The following is a 22,209-nucleotide window of genomic DNA, read 5'->3' on the forward strand; positions in this document are numbered from 1 at the left end:
CATCTCTGTTAATATTAGTTCTCCTCAGTTCACATTAAGCTAATGATATCCTCCCCTTAGAAGAGATGGAGTCAGAGCACTTTTCTGACTGAGGCTGCAAGGGGTCTCACTGATTTCACAGCTTTCAGTAGGAAGAGTGTTCAGTGTTGATCACACAAGACAAGAATGCATTAGGATTAATTACACAGGATATAAACACACACATACTTATGTGCAGACACGGTCTACTCACATTGTACGATCAGCTCCACCACGGCCTCCCTGGGTTTCACGTTGAAGCCGTTATACTGGCTGGTCTGGCAGCGGTACGAGCCCGTCATCTCCCTGGACACATTAACAATACGCAGCACGCCGTCGTAGCTCTCCATCTGCATGTTGCCATCCGGCATTGGCGCCTCCTTATCTGCTCGCGACCACAGGATGATGGGCTTTGGCTTTCCTGAAACAAGGCACTCCAGCTCCACTGTGTCACCCTCTCGGGCCACCAGGGGGGACTTGCCCCGGGGGACTGTCAGGTTTGGGGGAACTAAGAAAGAGAAAAACAGAGGAGGGACTGATATGGGGCTCTAGAAAGCCAACAGGCGAGATAAGAGGTGATGGTCAAATTCGAGAGGGGAGTGGTGTGGACAGTGTGTGGGGGATGAAGCGAATGAGCATCCAAGTTGTAATGGCAATGGCGCCGAGCCGCAGGCGCACAAAAAAAGCTTTGTATGCAAGGACCATGCAGATCTTACAGGCAGCAATGGCAAACAGCTGGGACGAGATGATCAAGAGCATGTACTGTAAGAAGAGTGATCATGGAGGACAGCAGTGAGGGACAATGGCAAAAAAAATTAAAATGCAATGAAGAGCTGACAACAAGTGCAATATTGATAGACCATTTTAAACCAAACAGAACCAGGTAGAAGCACAGGAACTATTTCAAGTCACCACATTGAAAAGACTGCTTCTTTTATTTGAAGATAAAAGAACACAATTCCATTATTTGTGTTGTATGCATTTCTGCTTTTTTAGGGATCCAACAACAACACAACAACAAACATATAGATTAAATAGAAGCACGGTTTCAGTTGCCTTACTGCTCTGGAGTTCTGTGAGAATATCAATACCATTGTCTTACCTCTAGACAACACTACAAAACCTCTGTACAACACGAGAGAAAAGGGGAGAAAGGGTAAATTCCACACACTAGCATCGCTATTGCTCTCCAATTCCCATTTAATTACATTTGTTTAATTTGTACAAAAGGTTTTCGCTGGGGATTTGTGTCAGGCTAATTCTTAGGAGGGCAAAGTCACTTTCCAGGGTCTCCGCAGATTTTAAAATGATTGCCTGGGGAGCTCACACTGAAGACATGACTTTAGATTTTTGAATAATGTTAATTAGTGAGCTACAGAGGTGCTAGTGGGTAGAGTTGGCCCAGGTTAGCCGTTTCCAGGCTTTGTGCTAGAATAAATGAACCGTTTCCATTAAAAGATACGAGGCGGGTATCAATTATGATCTACCTAAAAGCAAAACAGCACACACGCCTGTTTCCAAATATATGAAACTCCCCCTGTAACATCTGTATCTTTGATTAATATGTTTTTTGAGTCTTTGATGCCCTCTCCCTTATCCTCTATCCCACATGCTCTCAGTAGTTATCAAGCCAGCAACCATTTACAAGCATGAAAATGGTTGGAAATGTCTTGCACAAACGCTTGCTTGCTATCTCATGTTTTAACAGTGATAAAGTGAATGTTGTCCAGCTCAAAAAAACCTTCAGCTGCTCCCCTGCCTGCTCTAGCTGCTGCTGCTGTATACACATAAACACTCCCTCAGTCAAGTCTGATAGTATTGCTTCTCAGCGCCCATTTTATGACAGTTATTGCATTAATAACAGATTATAACTCACTGAAATGCTGGTAAAAACAATATTGGTAACCCTTTAGATTAGGGAACACATATTCACCATTAACTAGGTGATTACTAACATGCATATAAGTAGCATACTAGCCCTTTATTAGTAAATATTAAGCATGTATTAACACATTTTGTAGGAAAACTCTTTATTCATGTCATAATAGAGGTAGAATAAGGTTATGTTGAATAAGGTGTTAATATGTGCTTAATGAATACTAATAAAGTGCTGGTATGCTACTTATATATGTTAGTAAGTACCTAGTTAATGGTGACTATTATGTTCCCTATTCTAAAGTGTTACCACAATATTAACGTAACATCCATCCATTTACTATCGCTTTATCCTCCACTTGAGGGTCACGGTGGGTGCTGAGCCAATCTCAACCGACACAGGGTGATAGGCTGGGTACACCCTGGACAGTTTGATTAACTCAACAATATCAACATAAATACATTATACCATTCTAATTCCTTCTCAGATACCATCATACTCATCATTGCTAACATTGCTATTAAAACCATCCGCGGTTACAGTATCAGGACCGTTGATACATTTTCAGCACTATCATCACTTCAACATTCGTAATTCTTATCACATCAACAGCACTTGTAGCATTGCCAGCGCTCTGCAGCTTTTTAGCTGCCTGCCCTCCTTCTCCCGCCTCATGGAGCCACTCAATCTCATCTGCAGCGTAATGTAATTCTAAGCATTTACAACAGAACACTCCCACCGGTGATATAGCATTATTGCTGCCCATGTAACAAAAAAATATGACCCAATAAACACTTTGCCCTTGTTTAACTTACATTTCAGAGGCTAGATTTAAGTTAACAATGAAGAATAGAAGAAGCACAAAGACACAAATTGCAGGGATGAAGGTGAGTGAGTGTGTGTTATAAGTTTGGAGAATCAGGCAGTCTGCCTCCTCATCAACATGCTGGCCGGGTAAATTTGTTTAATTAGTAAACCTGGCAAATTGCATTGGCTCCTGGAGTGCTGTGTGTGTATATCTGTGTGTTCATGTATTTTTGTGTGAGTCCAAACCATCAGTGAGGTCCAAGGCTATTTTGTACCTCAGCTCCAAAAAAAAAATAGTTTACAGCCAGCAAATCGAAGAGCGAACATTTTTCTCGGCAATGATGAAACCATGTCATGGTTCCCTGATGATTTCCGAATCACTGTCATTCTGCCCAAACAATGCTGCGACTGGAATGGAGTGAAGTCACATTGAAGTTTCATAGTGATGCAATCGCTGGCAATATCCAGAAACCGAACAGAGTCCGGTTTCACTTCTTCTGACCCTGTTTCTGTAGAGGTGAGAAGCAACAAAACCACCGTCATCTCAACGCTGAGATAACGCTCGGTTAATTCTTTCTTCCTATAAGTGAGTTGAGTGGAATAAACCCACTCAGAAAACCTGGGGTGCAACATACAGACCTGTAATGTTTGTGGAATCAGAAGCTCACTTTAAAGTTAAAAATAGCAACTAATTAACAACTCATAGCCAAGAGCAGACATGTGTAAGATTGAACAAAGGTTGAGGATAGCCACTTCAGTGGAAACATTATTACATGTTTACTGCCATTTTCTGTCATATTGGGGGCAGCATAAACGAGATGTAAACACAACAGCATAGTGTCATGTTTAAAATAGATGTTGGAAATGTGTTTGCCAACACTTGCTAATTTATGCATCAAGCAGACCTATAGAGCAATATTAACATTCGTCATTTGGAGTTGTATTCTTGTAATTGTTTTCTCTTTTTCCACCAACTCCTGATACAAATGACGTAACATATTATACATATGTATATATAATGTTTATCAACTGGTTATTTGATTTGTCTGCCTGCTGCTAATGTTGGACAATACTGGGTTTACACAGCATTTACATATAAACAAATGCATCTTGTATGTGGAGCAACCTCAATGAGATTGATTGATGTGGAAAAAGTTCCACAGATTTAAAAAGAACAATAGAGGCTAGTAGTTGTCATTTAGGGACAACATAAACTGTATTTTTTGAAAACAAGTCCCACAGTGGAAAAATCTCAGAATGATGCCCTTGAGTTTTCATGTAGACAATGGATTTGCTAATTTGGGACAGTGATGATGTCATAGTCCCACATCTCTCTTGTCATGGCATTCGCTGTCTCTATCTTTGTCGTCGTCCTTCTTTTCGGTTTGTAGATAGTTTGGCTGTGTTACCAACCACTTTCAATAAAAAGTAACTCAAGTCTAAAAAGACACTTGATTAAATCAACTGTACTGTATATTATGTCAAATAAAGCATTGCTAAGTCATTGTATTACAACACATTCCAAATTTGCCTTTTCCAGCTATTGTCCCTCACATGCTTGGCTGGACGTCAGCTGGTTCAAGATTTGTCAAGACCTTTACAGGTAATGCACCTTGGTGTCATCAGCATGGGATGATGGAGCGTGGCCATTCACAGATAACGCTTGGCAATGCTATTTGGCAGCAGGAAGGCTCTCCACTGAGACAATGACAGTGGACACTCACTTCTTCCTCATACATTTGCTGATTAGTATTCAGACCAGCCAGCCAGGTGTCTAGAGTTGACATATTTCATTCCACGGCATATTTTCTCCACTTTTTTTTGAAATGGTTCCTTGGGTCCAAACAGTGAAATGGCGAAGTGACAGCAGCAGGTTACGTGGGGAGCAGCAAGTATCCATTAATGAGTTGGAGGAGAGGTGTATTCACCGAGTTGCCATCATTACCACCTGGAGCCCTCCACAGCACAGACTGGACAGCGCAGTTACAGCTGTCTGCCTATTGGGTTTGACAGGACAAACACTGGCCATCAGCTGCCTTTGTCGCTCCGCGCATCAACGCGCAAACGTAAACAGACATACAGTACATGTGCACACAGAGCGGCTCTCTCTTGCCTACTCTGTGGCTCGTTCTTCCTACTGCTCCCTCTTTCCAAGTGAACACCCTGCCTCTGTGTGTGAGAGACTGACCACTGAGATGCTTTGTGTGGCAAAGAGCCCGCTACTGGTCTTCTCTGTGCCCTCATTGTGCCAAAGCCATCCAAATGCCAGCGATGCCTGCAGGGTATGCCCGTTGTGTGCGTATGCTTGTGCCGAGTGTGCTTCAAGGTTTTCTGTTACTGTATGTGTATGTGCTTATAGCCGAGTGTTTCTGTTCTCGCCCACGGTCGACACCATGCTGTGATCTTGCCTCTGTTTCTCAACGGGATGAGTCTCATTGTTGTTGTTGACTGAAAACATTATCAGTGTGTGTGTGTGTGTGTCTTTTATGTTGTACTTTGTAAGCCAAAATTGATACTGGACTTCCTTATTTGGCCTCAGTAGGACTCCACATCTCCAGGGCCTCAGCTGGAGTAATCTCTAAGTGTGGAGTCTGATTGCTGGAGTCTGTCAGCAGGAACCATCGGCCATCAGACACGTCACTGTGTCTGCTGTGGCAATGTGAGCCGACTGCAAAACATGGAAAGACCTTGCACTTTGCATTTTTCCTTTTTACAGCAACAGCAGCCACAGTGGTGTGCCCGACGTCTTTGAGAATACACAACATCCCAGCTGCCCCCTTTTCTGGAAAGTGCTGTGACATCACTCCTCCGTCACCATGGTAACAGCTCTCTCTACTACTGCAACTCCTGCAGAGTGTGCGTCTGTAAGTGTGCGAGTGTGTTTAGACAGCTTGAGGCCAATGAGTTGGTCACAATGTGACAGGACTCTCTGCTCCTCTTGAGTCCTGCATGTCCACCGTGGGAATTTTTGTGTATGTGTGTGTCGAGGGTGGAGAAGCATCCTCACAACAAGTTGCTCACGTGTAATAAAGGTCCACAGATGGGGTCAAATTGGCTCTGTGCAATGATATACTACAGTGACACACTGCTGATCACACTGACATACTACTCTGTGTGAAAGTGTGTGTGTGGAGATTTGATATGTTGTCTTATGCGATCAGTGACATGGACTATGATTCTATATAATTAAGTCCATACAGCAGATAGTTTCACCACCACTATTCTTCCCTGCTACAGACTGATAGTCACCGATATCTGTAATGAAGCCCATGTTTTTATTCAACCAGACAGCGTAATAGAGATGCCCACTGCCTCAGTTAAGCAATGCACAACTGCAAAAACTCCATTAGCACCAATTTCTGTTCTGCTAAGCAGTGAGCAGGAGTCCAAGAGAGTCCAAGACCAGAGTTTATGTATATTGCTCAAGGGAATTTGATAGCAGTTAATAAGGGGAGGAAGAGTGTTTCTAATTCATGTTTGCCTTCCAGATTTTCCCAGCTGGACTGGGAGGTGATTTCCCAGATGGCCACCTCCATAAAGCATGACTTCAGGTGTTGCAGTTGAGGCTAGATGCTCATCAAGTGTGTGTAATGTACGGACTTATTAGGCTTATTAACCCATTGTATGCTCTTTTGTGGAGCGTTAAGTGAATCCTGGTCACAGCGCAGCTACATCTGGCAATGTCTGTCACCTTTTGTTTGTGTGGGGCTGTTTTGTTTCCCCTGACAGTTAAGATGTCCAAAACCTTCCTCCGCAAAGTGTGTTGTGCACACAACATATGCTGCCAGGTGGTTATATGCATGCAAAAAGTGGCATGACTATGGAATCTACCGTTGTCATATGGCGGTTTTGTCAGGACAGCATCCCAGCTGTGGGACAGCTGTTGGATTTGTTCTTGCCAGTTCCTGCAGTTTACCAGGACTGTTTTGGCACATGTATTGGCTTGTTTTTCTTTTCAGTTTTGGGATATAAACTTCATTGAGTGTTATTTTACACATAGTTAAACATGCAGTATTTGGTTTTACTGACATTGCTTTTATCATTTCATGGAACTGACCATTTTAATCCATTGGAATTTTGTAGATCAATTAATAAATCAGCCAACGATCATTTCCAAAACCCTTCCCATAAAGAGGAATTGCCCATTGGTGCAACCCTGGCATACATGAGCAACAATATTATATCTTTCCAACAATAAGAATACGTAGTCTTGAAATTCAGCTCTACTTGAAACAGCCACCGATTATAGATTTCATCCTGTAAAAATCGAAAAACAAAAAAAGCAAAGGAAACATATAAACATCAAAGAAGCTTTGATGGAAAAATAACATTCGGTGAAAACTGCACAGAAGAAAAAAACAGCAAACAACTTGTTTCAGCTCAAAGATCTGAGGTTTTGTACTGTGTATGTGAGTCGGGATGCTGGCCAGGTTTTCGTTAAGGTCACTGAATTTGTTGCAGAAACAAACACAGCCAGCAGTCATGCACGTCCTGATAGACAAACATGTGGCACCGTCACTCAGATGGCAGCTCATAAATAACGTAAATAAACGTCACAGTACACAGTTGTTGATAGGAGGATAGATGGTGACAAGCAGGGCCGCTATGAGCTTTGTATGACTCAAATTCATTACAGAAAAAACACAACAGTAAATTGTGTTTATTAAATCAGCTCATTTTTTATTCAACTGAGCACTTAATTGATTTGCTTAATTCATTAACTACAGAGATTTTCGAGAGTGACAGATACACTGGGTACTAATTGAGAGACTCATCATAGAAGGATTTATCCTCCTAATGAGGAGAAAGAGGTGACTTTGACTCAAAATACTTACTTTGTGATCATCAATCAGACTGGGAATGAGCAACTGTCTTGTTCTGGTGCTAAGATGCATCAGCAGGGACCATTCTTATCACAGCTGTTCAAGTGTAATGTACTTTTCTTCAACCAAGATTGCAGAATGCAGTGTTTCTTTTTGTGACAGACAGCGAATGCAATAAGAGGGGGTATCAGCTTTATGAATCAGTGCTGAAAACCAACTTTAAATGTCAGAAATACATGCACAATAACTCCATATGATATTAAAATTGAATCTCTGAGATTGTCCAAATGGTACCTCCAACCAGAAACTGAAAAATAAAGCAACGCTACAGCTGTAGACACACACACTAAACATACATTTAACACACCAGCTAATCAGGAGATTAACCAGTTTATGTTTATGGGATGTTTTTTTCAGCCATTCCTGAGAGCTATGGTTCCATGCTCATAAATAAGCATTGGCCTTACAATCTCTCAAACCACTGTTGAATACAAAATAGCTTATTTAATGAGCATGTCACAATAGTAAATATTAGTGCTGTTTTGCAAAAAAAGAGAGAAATCATGAAAGCTATTGAACTGTGTGCTCATCAAAAGTTAAAAGAATGGGGTGCAATAAATATTCTCTTTTATGAAGAAATGCTGCGGCTGCAGCTATGCTCTGGTTTGGAATCTGGAACTGGAGCCAAATCTGGAACAGCCAAAAAGCACAGAAGTGTTCATACTGGAGACAATATAGCCGCAATCGCTTTCTAAACACTTCCCCAGCACCAAACCCTGGCAGACCTGCAGTGTAATCTCCTCTAAACGCGTTTATTAAGACGTCTAATTGCAGCTCAGGCTTTCTCCCTTTAGGAGAACAGGCAAAGGAACAAAAAGGGAGCTTATTCACCCCAAAACAGGCTGCAGGCGTATGGCAAGGCAGAGGCACAAGGCGCTTTAGTACACAAGCGCAATTCTGCTCCGTGAAGGCACTTCTCTGATTCACGCGTGAATTTGACTGAAAGTCAGGCCGAACAGGCGTACACAGGGAAAACAGCCCAGTCACATCCAGGTAAAGCAGTGGGACTTGCAACCGGCAGAAGCTAAAGCCAATACATTATTCCCTATGACAGCAACAGCTCTATGACAATGCAACACTTTCATTATATTTAATACCCACTTACCTGATGGGAACGATGAAAGTCACATCTAAGACTTGAAAAAAAGCCTTTCATTTCCTACAATCACAGTCTTCTGCGCACTTATTTCCTTTGTAAGATAGAAGCATTTATTTTATACTATAAAGGGCCTGTGTTAATGCGTCAGTATTGCCCAGGCACTCCAAAATAACAGACTGCACTAGTTAAAAGATAATAAGGAAAATCTTGGCAGGGATGATTGATCCTAATGTTTAATAGTCCACTGATTAGCAAAGGATTATCTAACAATAATTATGCACCTGAGGTCAACACATGGCTTTAATGTTCACGTCGTGAGAGGCAGTGAGGTGTGAGGATGATGGGGAAAAAACAAAGATGCAGAGAGGAGATGAGAGCGTGTAAATGCATCAGTTGATGTGTGACCCCATTCAGACCCGGTATTAACATCCTTCCTGAGTGATATGATCGCGAGCAGATTGCACTAAATACGGCTCTAAACAATCCCAATCCATCCTGAATGCATCATCAGATCCCATCACAAAAACCACAATAGGAGCTGGTTCATGGACTCGTTTGGCCACATTCCCAAGCATGCATGAACGCACTCCGCGTCATGATGGACTAAAGACCGCCTCCTCAGCTGATGTCATACGTTGATTTATTTATTTTTTTTAGCCACAATACTAACAATGATCACCTTTTCTTTGTTCTATTGGATGCATTTTCATTCCATGTTCTAGCAGAGTGAGTCTAGTTAAACCTTGCCAAACATACTTCTCAGTACTGAACTCATGCTGAAAATTCAAAGCAAAAAAAAAGGGTGTGTTTCCACATTTTGGACAGGAATGAGTGAAAAAGAAGGAAACTCTCAATCATGGCATCACTGTGGCATCAAGTTGGTACAAGTGATGAACCAGTGTGTGGTGACACTATCTTATTATAAATGTTCTACTCTCACGCAGTTTGTTACGTCTGTCGATTTTAACCACTGCGTTTCATCATCATTATAAAGCCTGTATAAAAATGTGTGCGCACCATGTTCAAACTCTTGAAACTATTCCACCCTTTTTCGTATACAATGTGCCAAATAGATCCATTGATTGATGAACTCTGAAAAGGTTCTATAAAATAGCAGACAGCTGCTTTTATGCTTTGGTTATTCTTTTCATGACAGAATCTTGATTTTATTATGTTAGCGCCTACATGCTGCCATCTTTTGAAACAAGTTACAACAAAAAAGCTCAGTAAAAAAAAAAAAAAACCACAGTGACAGGCTGCTGCAACACTGCTTTTCTAAGTGATTACTCAACAAACCATGAGTGAAATTACAACTATACAGCTCAATAGAGCTCCGGACGTCACGTGACTCTGGTTTCTATGAACTGCCATGTCGGAATCAACCTGTCAGAGTTCACTGCACACTTTAAACCCACGGAGAACGACCAACATATCAGAAAACTTGAAGACTGAATTTACCTGATCCTCATAATGCCTTATAATGCCAACGGCTCTTTACGAGTTTGGAATCAGAACGAGACGACATTATTCCAGACCTGCAGTATCCTCACATCTTCAACTTTCTGATTTAACTTCCATTCGTCTTACTCCGGGGTGTCACGGAAAGTTTACAAGAGCCGGGAGGGAAACAAATAGATGCAATCTGGCTTCATGACAAGCATTAAACTCTGGAGTCTACCAGCTAAAGATAGGGTTGCTGTCATTGGAAGTGTCAAGTAAGCATAACATATGGGCAACAATGGGCCATGTATGGTAAATAATTGCGTTGCTGTGCAGACTAGCTCTTGGTAAATCTAGTCTGAGTCCATGATTTACCAAGACCTAATTACGAAACCCGTCTTCTTAAATTCTGGGACAATCCTCACCCGTTAGCCAGTCTATGACTGTTTGGGCACAAAAGCTATCCCCCATTATCACTTTTATGATAAAAATAGCCGACAAAGAGACATGTTGTCTGGCATATTGCCTGATTTATGTACCGTCTCGGTTGTGTGACGTCAGCTAACCGGAGCTCTACAGACAAGGTGGACTGATTTGTCGTGTTCTTCACATGCTGTCTACATGTACACAAGGAAGCAGCCAATTAGATGGAAGGACGATGGATGTTTAGTCTCTGATTAGTTGGACTGATGGAGTCAGCCTTGGTTCACAGGAATCCAATTAAACACTCGATGCAAATACAGTTGTGTTGGTGCTGTTGTGCAGTGGTGTGTGGGTTAACTAAAAAGTCAATAAAGGACAGTAGTTCGTAAATCTTTTTCCAACATGGGAGCGGTTGCTGGCATGTAATCAAGCTGTGAACGGTCGTCTAATAAGGATAAATAAATATTCTTAACCCGTGGAGACTATCCAGGAAAGGTGTTTAAATATATGTGAAAACCTCAGCCGATATAAAGCCTCGACTATCTGCACTGATTGCGCTAGAAATACTTGTCTGTCAAAATGCGGATGACCTGACACTTTACATAACAAATCGTATTTCATTACTGCTACCATTCTGTCCGTCAAACGCCAGGAAAAGTGCTGAAATCTGGGGGGAAAGAATAATCTTTGACAAGAAATTGCTCTGAGAGCAACCACACTGTCCATTAGGCAGAATTTCAGCATTTTCCAACTCCAATTATACTAGAGAAGATTCCTAAGGTGATAATCAAAGCTATTTTTCAGACCTGTCAGTGATAAGGTTTTAGACAGCAATGTAGTGGTTCAACTACATCATTATTAACTCTTAATAATAATACCACTGAACCTACAGTAATTTTTCTTACCAAATAATTATATTAAATCCCACATTTAAAAAAAATACTATAATAGTTTTTAGTGTCTTGGTTTGCGTCAGATATGCAAGAGAAGGTGAGCAGATGCGTCATTGACACAAAGGGGTGTGGGGCTCACCAGTAGTGGACGAGATGTTGACGTCGATGCTGATCTCGGGGATGCCTCCGCCCTTCAGCGCGGCAACGCACGTGTATGTGCCGAAGTCGGTGAACTTCAGGTCTATGATGTCCAGGTTGGTGGTCCCGGGGGAGATGTCCGGGTCCGTCTGGGTGATGACCATGCGCTCAGAGCTGCGCAGGGCACGGCCGTTCTTCAGCCAACTGAACGTCAGCTCCTCTGGTGGGGTCGCCTCCACCTGTGACATTCAGAGCGTTATTGTGTTACACTGAGGAGTGACTTTACTTTCACATGTATGTATTTAAGCACGTGTTCTTAAAGCAGTGCTTTTCTATAAATGTACCTGACAAGATATCTTGACTTCACGTCCAATCTGGATGTTGTCGTCATTGTGGTATGGGTCAGGAGTGATCCAGAATCTGCCCTTTTTCAAAGCTGAGAGAAAAAAATAAATACTTTTATTACACCTATATATATACTATATATGTACTTAAAACAAACAAGCCCCTGATATATCCACCATAAGTTTCATCTCACCTTGTTTTATTGAACTATTTTCTGAGATGTAATTCCAAATTCAGGGTTTTATTAAAAATACATTTTCTCGGCTATTTTGCTTTCACACTTTCTGTGCTGTGCAGTTATGCTGGTAAATGTCTGCCTGTGTGACTCGTGCTCAGCCTTTGTTGACAACACACACATGTAAAGACTGTATCGTGTCACAGCAGCCTGAAATAACCGATCCGAACTAAATTATTAGATTTTTTTTTTTTCCTCATGACATTGTACAGAAGTGTGAGAACAGTCGCTGATATGAAATCTGTCACTGCTCTTTTAAAATAACAACTGTTTGACGCAGCAGTGGGGTCACAAAAAGAACATAGCACATGCTTCGAGCCAACATTCACATTAGTACAATATTCCGACTGCACCAGAGCAGCAACAAACACAATGCACACAAACACAGTGAAATTGGGGAGATACAGAACAAAATATCCACCATTTCTAATCCAATTTGTTTTGCAAACTCCATTTTCAAACCATAGCGTCTGTTAATAGCAAAAAGAAGATGATTTCATCATAATGCTTGCTGTACTGGTTCCAAACCCTGTGCCTACTGTTCAATTCATCTCCTCTGTTTAAAAAAAAAGAAAAACGCCGACAGCACCATGGGAATCTTTTCATCTGGCAATTCCCGAGTGACATTATCATATTCAGTTTGGTAAAGACAAAATGAAAACAAAACCTGCGTGTCAGATTTAAACACTGGAAATTGAATGTGCAAAACATTGCGATGCCTGCCGAGCTTCACATTCAAGGCTGAGACGAGCGACACATGCCTACTTGACGTGCTCTTTCTCCCCGTGTTTGAAATCAGTGTTGACAGCCAGAGAATCCTGTTTCTGACACGTCAGATAAGAATGTGACAATCACGTCGACACTCTATCTCACAAACACCAATGTGCATTTGCATTAATTCTTTTTTTGTACCATATAAATATATATATATATATATATATTCTCTGAGGCGCTGCCTATCAATCATTGTTGTATGTAACTCAGTAGTACTGGCATGGAAGCTGTGGTGATTAGCATCATCTATTCTGCCCAAAGCATATGTGTGACCTTTATGGACATCTATCTATAAAGCAAGTTGTGTCTGTGTGTCTGTGACGGGCAGATCTTGCTGACCGTTAGTCTGATCGTCCTTAGACTTTGGATATGGGTTGAGCATGGCCCGATGGTGTGCATCCTTGATTTTCAAATTTTTTGGAGGAATTAAAATGTTTGCTGATTTATCATGTTGCACTTTTGCTGATTTATCACGCTACATCAAGCAGGCAGTGGCTCATCAGCAGAAGCTGCGCTGTCTGGGGCAGGGAGGTGGGAGTGAAGATGCTGTCCTCACGGTGGGTGAGACATTTTCACACGGTTCACCGCAGAACATGGTGTTATACTGAAACGACGAAGTCGGTGTCCATTCACCAATACGCGAGCACATATTTATTTTGCATTAGCATGATACTACTTTGTGGCTAACTTGGAAAACCTGTTTCCAACGGTAAGCTAGCGAGGCTACGATTAGCATTAGCATAGGGCTAACATAATACAAGCATGCTACTACTTTGTGGCTAACTTAGCAAACCTGTTTCCAAAGGTAAGCTAGCGAGGCTACGATTAGCATAGGGCTAACATAATACAAACACTGTGCAACCTCATAAGGGAAACGCAAATGTTTTCATATTCAATTAGCATTAGCATAGCTAGCTGGCATGGCTAACCTTATCATGCTTTACCATAAATGAAAAATCTTCTTCAGCTTCCACTATAGAAATACATACTTCCTACTGCACTAGTCAAGATAATACAAGATTCAATGTACCTGAAGCCACATAAACGCACACAATAGACGGTTAATTGGACAATGTAGCAGGCATTAAGTGAGCATACCTGTTCGGTAATAACTGTCATTCAGTAATTAAGTGAGGCGGAGAAAACATAATATTGCATACCGCAGTATTAAGCCACTTTAATTCAGCACAGTGGAAATTCCTTTACTATGACAGCCCTAAGTGTGACACGTTATAAGGCTCCTGTGCCTTAGCTACATCCTCACCACACACACACACACGTGAGTGATTGTGCTGTCACAGGTGACAGTGGATAAACATTTGGACAAACTGCTCGACTATTTTTCCATTCCTCCAACTCGTGTATGCCTTCTCAACTTGAGCAACTGCAAGACAAATAGGCATTTAACAGTCACAGACAGCTGCGCTTTGTCAGTGGTCTCGAATTAAAAGGTTGGCGGCGTGAGGCTGGATAATGTCGCTCCAAAACTACACCTTGTGGTCAAATGAAAATAGTCGCGTCTGTGTAAATGAACTTAACTGAGCACAGGATGTGATGACTCAAACTTAAACTGCCCTCCTTTAATCACTAGCGAGTGAAAATAGTCCATGTTACAAGGTATACTTCTTTTTTTGATTTGATGTTTGAGGAGAAGCAGTGCACGTTAATCACAAATCTGACCTGAAATCAATAAGTGTTTATCTCCTTCCAAAAAAGAAGGAAACTGAACTAATAGCTGTGATGTCGTTTACATTATTTCACCCTTTTATTTTCATCCATACCCGTGAATTGAACCGGTTATTGACTTGGTTTTAGTGCTATATTCAGTGTGTTAAAAGAGTGTTTTTTTGAAAGTAACATCAGAAGCATTAAGTTAAACCATCCTTACAAAACCAGGCTCCAGAACTGATAACTTACATTTAATTTAAAATTCATTAAGAAACCATGAATCAACTGTTGAATATTGTGAAGTATGAAGTGTCTTCATACATTTGTCAATGAAGTTATGACACAAAAGCACCACACTTCTTTCTCACTCTGTTTAATGTAGTGAAAAAAAAAATCTGTTTCAAAGTCAATTGCACAGAATTAGAGTAAAGAAATCTCAGACTTACTGCACCAGTCACTGTTTATCATTGCGTTAAGGAATAAAGTCAACCGTGCGCGGTGCAACGGCACATCCAAATGTGAAACTCCACAGCGCTCAGCACTTGCGCACACCCTTAGATTCCAATTCAACCATAAACTAAAGTGTTAGTGGAGTAAAAAAAACCTGTGATTAAATCTGAACGGTCATCTTCCGTCCCCAATATTTCCCCATATGTTTTCCTCATCTACACTCAGCCCCCCCTTTGTCCCCGCGCAGACCTGCAGTGCACGTCAAAATAGCCAGGGCTGTGCACTCATGCATATTTCAGAATTGGTTCCCTTCCTGCCTCCTCCACATTCAAACCGCCTTTCCTGTCATTTTATCTGGCCATAAATATTGAATAGCAAGTGGGCATTCCTGTAAATTGACTACATTTGTGTACAAGGGAGATAAGTGGGCATTACTTCCCTGGTTGTAGTACATTTTTGCCAGACAGCTGCTGTGACTAAAATGGTGCCTGTTCCTTTATGCATGGGAGAGAATCTCGAACTATTTTTTAAAAGGGGACTGTGGCGAGTGTGTGAGGTAAGAAGTGCAGGGGCTGGGATACTTTATCACAACGTCACACTGCTTTCTACATTTTTGAAATGCGGTTTATGAATCTTTAACACATGTTCTGCAAAAAAAAAAAAGACAATGTTCCCATTTGCTCTGGAGGTAAACTGAATCTTTAAAATATTGTTAAACAATCAAGTTATTGCAAAATCTAACAAAACTATTGCTGTCCTATGAACATGTGCAATCCAATATTATAATATTTTAATGAATATTTTACTGTGTGAGGAAAAGTAGGGAAAAAATGATACTTAAAAGGAGCTGGAAATGTGTCTCCATGACAACTAAGTGGGGTTTGTTATTGCACTTTCCATCAGATGGCTCGGCCCATATGTAGTTCACTGCTGGAATTCAATGTACTTTTAATCAGGTTTTTTTGTGGGTCCTCCCTGTGTGTCTGTTTGTAACCTGGCTGTAACACTCGGTTCGCAAATATTTATGCTCTGTGTACAATGAGGCAGCTAAAAATAGAGCGATGATTTGAGTGATAAAACGACTCATTGACTTTTAAACCTGTGGCCCTCATGCAAACACTGTACTCAGTTAACTGCTCATTCTGGCTCCCGTCAGAGCTCAAATCATGAGCGCTACATTTTTTGGTAAATTAATTTGTGTGTCTTGAATTTGACACATCGTCTGTATCATAGATACCAAGTTTTTTTTATATATATATATAGATATTTAAAACGTGACATATGTAAGAATGTGGCGAAAAACGGTTACTACATTCAAATTCAAAATACCGAGGTATTTCAGGTTTCGTTTTCTGACATAACTGGCAACCTGTGGTTGCTTGGCAGCTGAGACGCTACTGACTGCAATGATGAGTAGACGGCGGTAGGTGGCGCCACATGCCAAAACATGATTTCAAAACATAAACATGATTTACATGTTTTTTTAATGCAAATATGTTGGCTGTACTGTTGTTGTTGTTGGTGAATTCAGTTTGTTATATGAACATTATTCCTGAGTCTGTGTGACATATTAGGAGGATTTTATGGCCAGTTGATTTAGATTTATTACATAATGCACCTTTAACACAACATTCCAACTCCAAGTCGAATTCATCTGAATGAATACAAATTTGAACTTCAAACGCTTCTGCATAGCCTGTGTTTTCTGTTTGTACGTTGAATATTCAGGATCGATTTCACAACATGCCACAGCTTGTTAGCCGTCTGCGTGGCATCTGCTTTGTGAGACGCCAACCAAAGCAAGGCACCATGAGCAAAACTTAAACATGCATCTCAGGCATCACTGAAGGGAATTTTTTTCCTACGTTTTGCCAGTGTATCACAAGCTTTGAGGCACAAAACACACAGTCAACATATGCACAAACAAATTCCGCATGCATTATTGATAGATTTTGGAAGCTGGTTCCTTTTTATCATCACCAGAGCTTCTTCTTCTTATTGAACCTTAACTGCAGAGAACTTGCCAAGAAGTAAAAACACTTGCGTGAGGTATTTTCAATAAAACCGAGAGACGAGAAACATTGAAACATGCTCACATTTGCACAACATTTCAACAGTATCCTATTTTGTGTGACATTACATGCATCAAATGGATATTACATATATAAAACATTAGTTTTGGATCATTACCATACATATTTCATAGTTCCCGTTTTCTCTTTTTACCACAAACTGCCTACAGGGAGTCAGTAAGTATGAATCACCATGGCTTTAATAGCCTGTGGTAATAATGTGTGGCTTGTACATGAAAAGCTATTATAATCACACAAAGAGGGAAGCTCTGTTTGAGGCCTTCTTCTACAGAGAGCTTCATGTCACATGTTGGAATTACAATACCTCCTCAAGGGAGCTGCTTTGAAGGGTAAAGGTACATACCGCCCCGCTATTCAGACTATGACATGCACATAGTGTAAGTACATGTGAAATTACAAGGACACAACGGCGTCACTTATGTGCACACACAACAAAAAAAAACGAGGGATGAATGCGTCACCATCTCTAGTGCATTCCCTCTGCCTTTGTCTGCTAGAGAAAGAATACATGCTTCGGTCCACTCTCCCCTCAGAATCATTATCCCCCTCTTTACCCGTCAGTCCATCTCATTCCTCAGTCAGTCCTGTCTGCCTGTGTCTCAGCAGGCCACACACTGTGCTCTCCATTCATTCTCGTGGAGAATATCAGCATGTGAAGCTGAACTCATCTCTCACAGGCAGATGGATGTCTCTCTAACTGCCACTCAGGCTCTGCCTCATCTGGTTCTACACCGCTCAAGGTTAAACGCAAAAAAAAAGGACACATGGCTTTTTCCGCGTATAGCTCAACACGCAAGACACTTACGTGTGCCGCCACGCACACGCTAAACACCTTTCATTTCCCCGAGTGATACTTCAAACGTCTTTACATTATCACAGGGAGGATTAGAGTCGTACAATGCTGCTCTTAAACTTCAGGCTGACCTCTGACCTTAATTGATGCAAAAAGAGATTCATATGCATATATGCACAAACAAAACAGACATGGGCACATGTACGGGCACAGTAATACACACTCAAACACACAGACAGTGTGTAGGGCAGCAGTCCAGGAGAATATCCTGTGCCATTTCTGCGATCCAGCCATTAAATCTGGCATTTAAGAATGGAAATGGATTCAGCTTTCGGCCAGAATTTATTCCAGAGCAAATTTGATAAGAGTGATTCACATGTTGACTCACGTGCCGAAACAGCCAGGTTTACCAGGCGTGTCACAACCGTGGCACAGAGCCTCCAATCAGAGTTACTACAGTAAGCGTGGATGGTAGATGCAGTGTTTATGCTCTGATGTGTGCACGTGGGATTAATTGGCACACGTAGATTGGAATGATGGATGTCTTGGGTATAAAAGACTTGAATACAAATTTTCAGAAACTCCGGGAGGAATTGCTGAAAAAAATACAACGACAGTGCAGCGTTGTTTGATTTTTTCTAAAATCTTTGATAGCTACAAGAATGCTCACTTCTCAACATCACATAGACGGAGGGAGAAATGCTTTATGAAAGGACAGGAAACATGCTTGAATGTGTGTGTGAAAGCATAAAAAGGCAAACATGAAAACAAATGCCAGTCCAAAAATCTACAAATAACTCAGTTAAGTTGCTGTCAATGTGAAAGCTGCTTATGTATATTTGAAAGAGGGAATCACAAATTCGATGATCTCTCGTTGAGGACAGAATGGGCTCAAGTGGCTGTGGAAAACAGGGTAGTGACCTGCATTTGCAGACGTGTTGTGGACCCCGAAGCCACAGAAAGGATCTTGTCGAACGCGAGGTGCCATGTCAATTGCCTGCTGGGCTTGTGGTGGAGATGGCCAAGCCCTGGAAATCTGTCTGGCTGGTGGGACAGTATGGCGAGAGTGACTACCATCTGTCGGGAAGAGATGGGTGTTTTCACACATACAGATCCCTTTGCCAACAGCAGTTTGAGAGGGCTTCTCAAGGACTCGGGTGGAGGGTGACTGAGCCGAAGCAGCCGCTGATGAGGTCACGGGGTGACCCTGAAAAACGCACAAAATAAGCTCACTGTGGCAGAACTGACTATTGTTGATATTTCATGGACGCAACAAAGGCACTCTCACACATACAGACACTGATGAGCAGCATTTTTGTGATAATATGCTCACACAGTAACCCTCTTTCAAAAAAGTTTCAATGAGTGAGTGCTTCTGCCCCTTTTTCCAAGGTAACATTCACTTTCGATATCTAGCATTCATTCAATCGTTTAGGTATTACGGTAATGAGAAGCACAAACGTGTGACGCGCAGGTGAATCTTGTCTGTGATTGGACGTTCCTGAGGTTCTACCGTAATGACAAGCAAAGCTCTATTTCTCTGCTTTCTGGTAAGGCTGAACAAATTTGAATAAATATCTAATTGCGATCATTTTGACAGGAATTGCGATATGATCCGTGACATCAAAGAGAATGGCGATTATAACTAATTTTCGTTCGAAAAATATATTTAATACTGTGTGATATTTGTGCAGATCTGTAAGAAACAAAGATGTTCTCTTCAGTCTGTGGAATAAGATGTGTATAGATCAAGACAATGAATCCAAAATGATCTTTTGACACACATTTCGACTTTCACAAATACCGTGCCCCCTGCAATTTTAAAATTGGAGTAGACTGTATTGCGATTTTGATATCATTTTGATTAATTGTCAAAATTAATTTCCGGTATCCATCCATCCGTCTTATTCCACATTATCCTACAATGGCCTGGCCCGATGTTGTGCATGTCTATGAGTAAATAAAGCCAATGTAGTCTGGCTTATCGTCTTTTACTGTCTCATCCCTTCATTTTAAAAGTTAAACACACAAGTAAACAAGTAAACATCTTGCCAAATAGAAAGCATGCTACGTGTGACATTAAGTCCCCATAGGACAGCCTTAAGAAGGAAATGCAGCACAATAAATTTCAGGTAGTATTTCCAAAGTGTTTCATGGATAATGCCAATAGAATTTATGATTTATTTACATGGCAAGAGAAGGTAAGGTGCTGTTCTCATTGTGGTTTCATACAAATTTAAGAGAACACAGGGCAATACCCGTGGTGATGGAAGTTTCCTGCTAAGGGTGGGAATTTAGTGCACTCCCATACCAAACTACACAGTCCGTTTAATACGGAAAGAAGCTGTGAGCTTAGTTTCATGCAGCCGGATTCTCAGTAACAGAAGGGCTCAGTATGATAAAGTGCTGACGACATGCTGCGAAGGCCTGGGCAAACAATGGGAGTAACTTTTCAAACAAAGAGAGCATCAAAGACATGGTTCAGGTTTTAAAATGTCAGTCGCAAAGTCAGAAGTCAGGGAAGAATGATCTGAATTTATGCTGATGTAGCAGCTCTGTATTTTAGTTTTTTTATCACCTAAACAAACTCTGCAGTGTGATATATTACAGCACACACAATGGTGTATACAAATCCGTGTATTTCTGATATAGTACTTTTCAGGCATCCATCCTTGTCATCTGGTGTATGTTGATCCAAAAAAAGCATTTACGTCAGTGACAGCTCATCAGACCCGGCAGAGCGCGGCCGAGATGTGCGATAACATGCTGAACTAATTTCCTGTCAATTAGTGAGTTCAGTCAGACCCCTCCTTCTTTCCGTTAGACTGTTTTTCATAGTTGTCATAGTCGTCATAGACAGATCCATGAAATGCAAACAATAACATTTCTCCTTCTCCAGTGCTTGGTACATATTCAGCGACATCAGTGAGACTGTAACTTCTTGTTCAAGTCCGCTTTTGCTTTGTAATCCGCGTCTTGACGTCAAAGCTAAATTGAGATGTCGTTTTAAGTGTGTTATCCAAACGTGCGCTTGGTGACAGGTTGACAGACTTTGGGTCAGATTTAGTCTTGATTAGATGTCATTTAATACCCTTCAACCTGTTATTAAGTGCATGTCTATAGCTGCTGATCTAACAACTGCTCTGACTGACTTCATCAGTCTCATGAGGACGCACAAAATCTATTTTCTCTTTGGTTGGACCTACATGTGCTTTGTCAGATATTGATTAGTTATGTCAGTTAGGCATCTCCTCTCATCATTTAAGACCGCCAAGGTGTTTGTTTTCACCGCGTCTTCACATTGGAATGCATGACGACACTGCGACTCCATTTACTCAGGACTGTTTGGTCTATTTATCCTTTCCCCCCTACGTGTCTGCCTTTTGTTAAAACATCTAAAATGTATTGCCAATTCGCAGAGCCATCAGTCAGTCCGTTTACAGATCAGGTAATAATGAATTATTGCATTAGCCCAACTTAAACCTGACTTTTTAAATATAGAGCGCATAAAGGGCAACATGGGCGTTTGATGTTATATGATTGCTATGATAGATATATATTAGAAAAGGCTTTGTCTTTATGTGTGGCCCTGTGATGGACTGGCGACCTGTCCAGGATGTACCCCACCCCTGGGATGCCAATTCAAACAATTATTTTTTGATTAATTGAGGACGCAAAACACAAAATGATTGTTTTTTTTTTTTTTTTTTTTATATATATATATATATATATTATCCCATTACTCGATTCATCGAGGAATAATCGGTAGAATACGAAAAAAATCGATTTAAATAACTGAATATTTTCAAAGTTCATGGATGGTAGGAAGACTTGGTATGACCCTAAATCAGAAACCTCCTAATTCTCACAAGCTGAAAGGGGGGCATATTGCCCCCTAGTGTAGAGGCAAACATACTTGAGTCAATAGATTCATTACTTGTGTTTTGTATACTGGGACAACTGCAGTCCAACTAAACAGTGTAGTGGGTACAGTTGTAGCCTGACTGCACTGACATGTACTGAGTGACAACTTTAGGGGAATATACAAGACTTCTGATCAATGCCCAGCTGTCTCCACAGGGTAACACTGGCTGTTGTAGTTGAATAAAATAGATGGTGAAATGTATGTATCCCCATTCTGTGTAAAACTAAATTATGAACACACAGTGAGTGGCAAATAAAGAGAGCAGGGGTCAAGGAACCAATGCACTGGTTTGATGGAGCCAATCGGTCGCAACTTGCACAAATTGAATGCTTGTTTTTCCGTAAAGCCC

At 41.1% G+C, this 22,209-nt stretch overlaps 1 protein-coding gene across 1 annotated transcript in view; it reads right to left on the reverse strand.

Moving 5' to 3' along the window:
* LOC310935101 (MAM domain-containing glycosylphosphatidylinositol anchor protein 2) overlaps window positions 1-22,209 on the reverse strand; it is a gene marked incomplete at its 3' end in the record, with an annotated part of 167,480 nt that overhangs the window by 52,597 nt on the left and 92,674 nt on the right. Inside the window, exons 7-9 of the mRNA XM_083898940.1 lie at window positions 11,922-12,013; window positions 11,579-11,816; window positions 233-553 (exon numbers count right to left, since the gene is read on the reverse strand). Of these exons, the coding sequence (XP_083755066.1) occupies window positions 233-553; window positions 11,579-11,816; window positions 11,922-12,013 (651 nt within the window). The remainder of the gene's footprint in view (window positions 1-232; window positions 554-11,578; window positions 11,817-11,921; window positions 12,014-22,209) is intronic.

The sequence above is a fragment of the Microchirus variegatus genome (genome assembly GCF_963457635.1).
Source record: "Microchirus variegatus genome assembly, chromosome: 12".
NCBI classification, from domain to species: Eukaryota; Metazoa; Chordata; class Actinopteri; order Pleuronectiformes; family Soleidae; genus Microchirus; species Microchirus variegatus.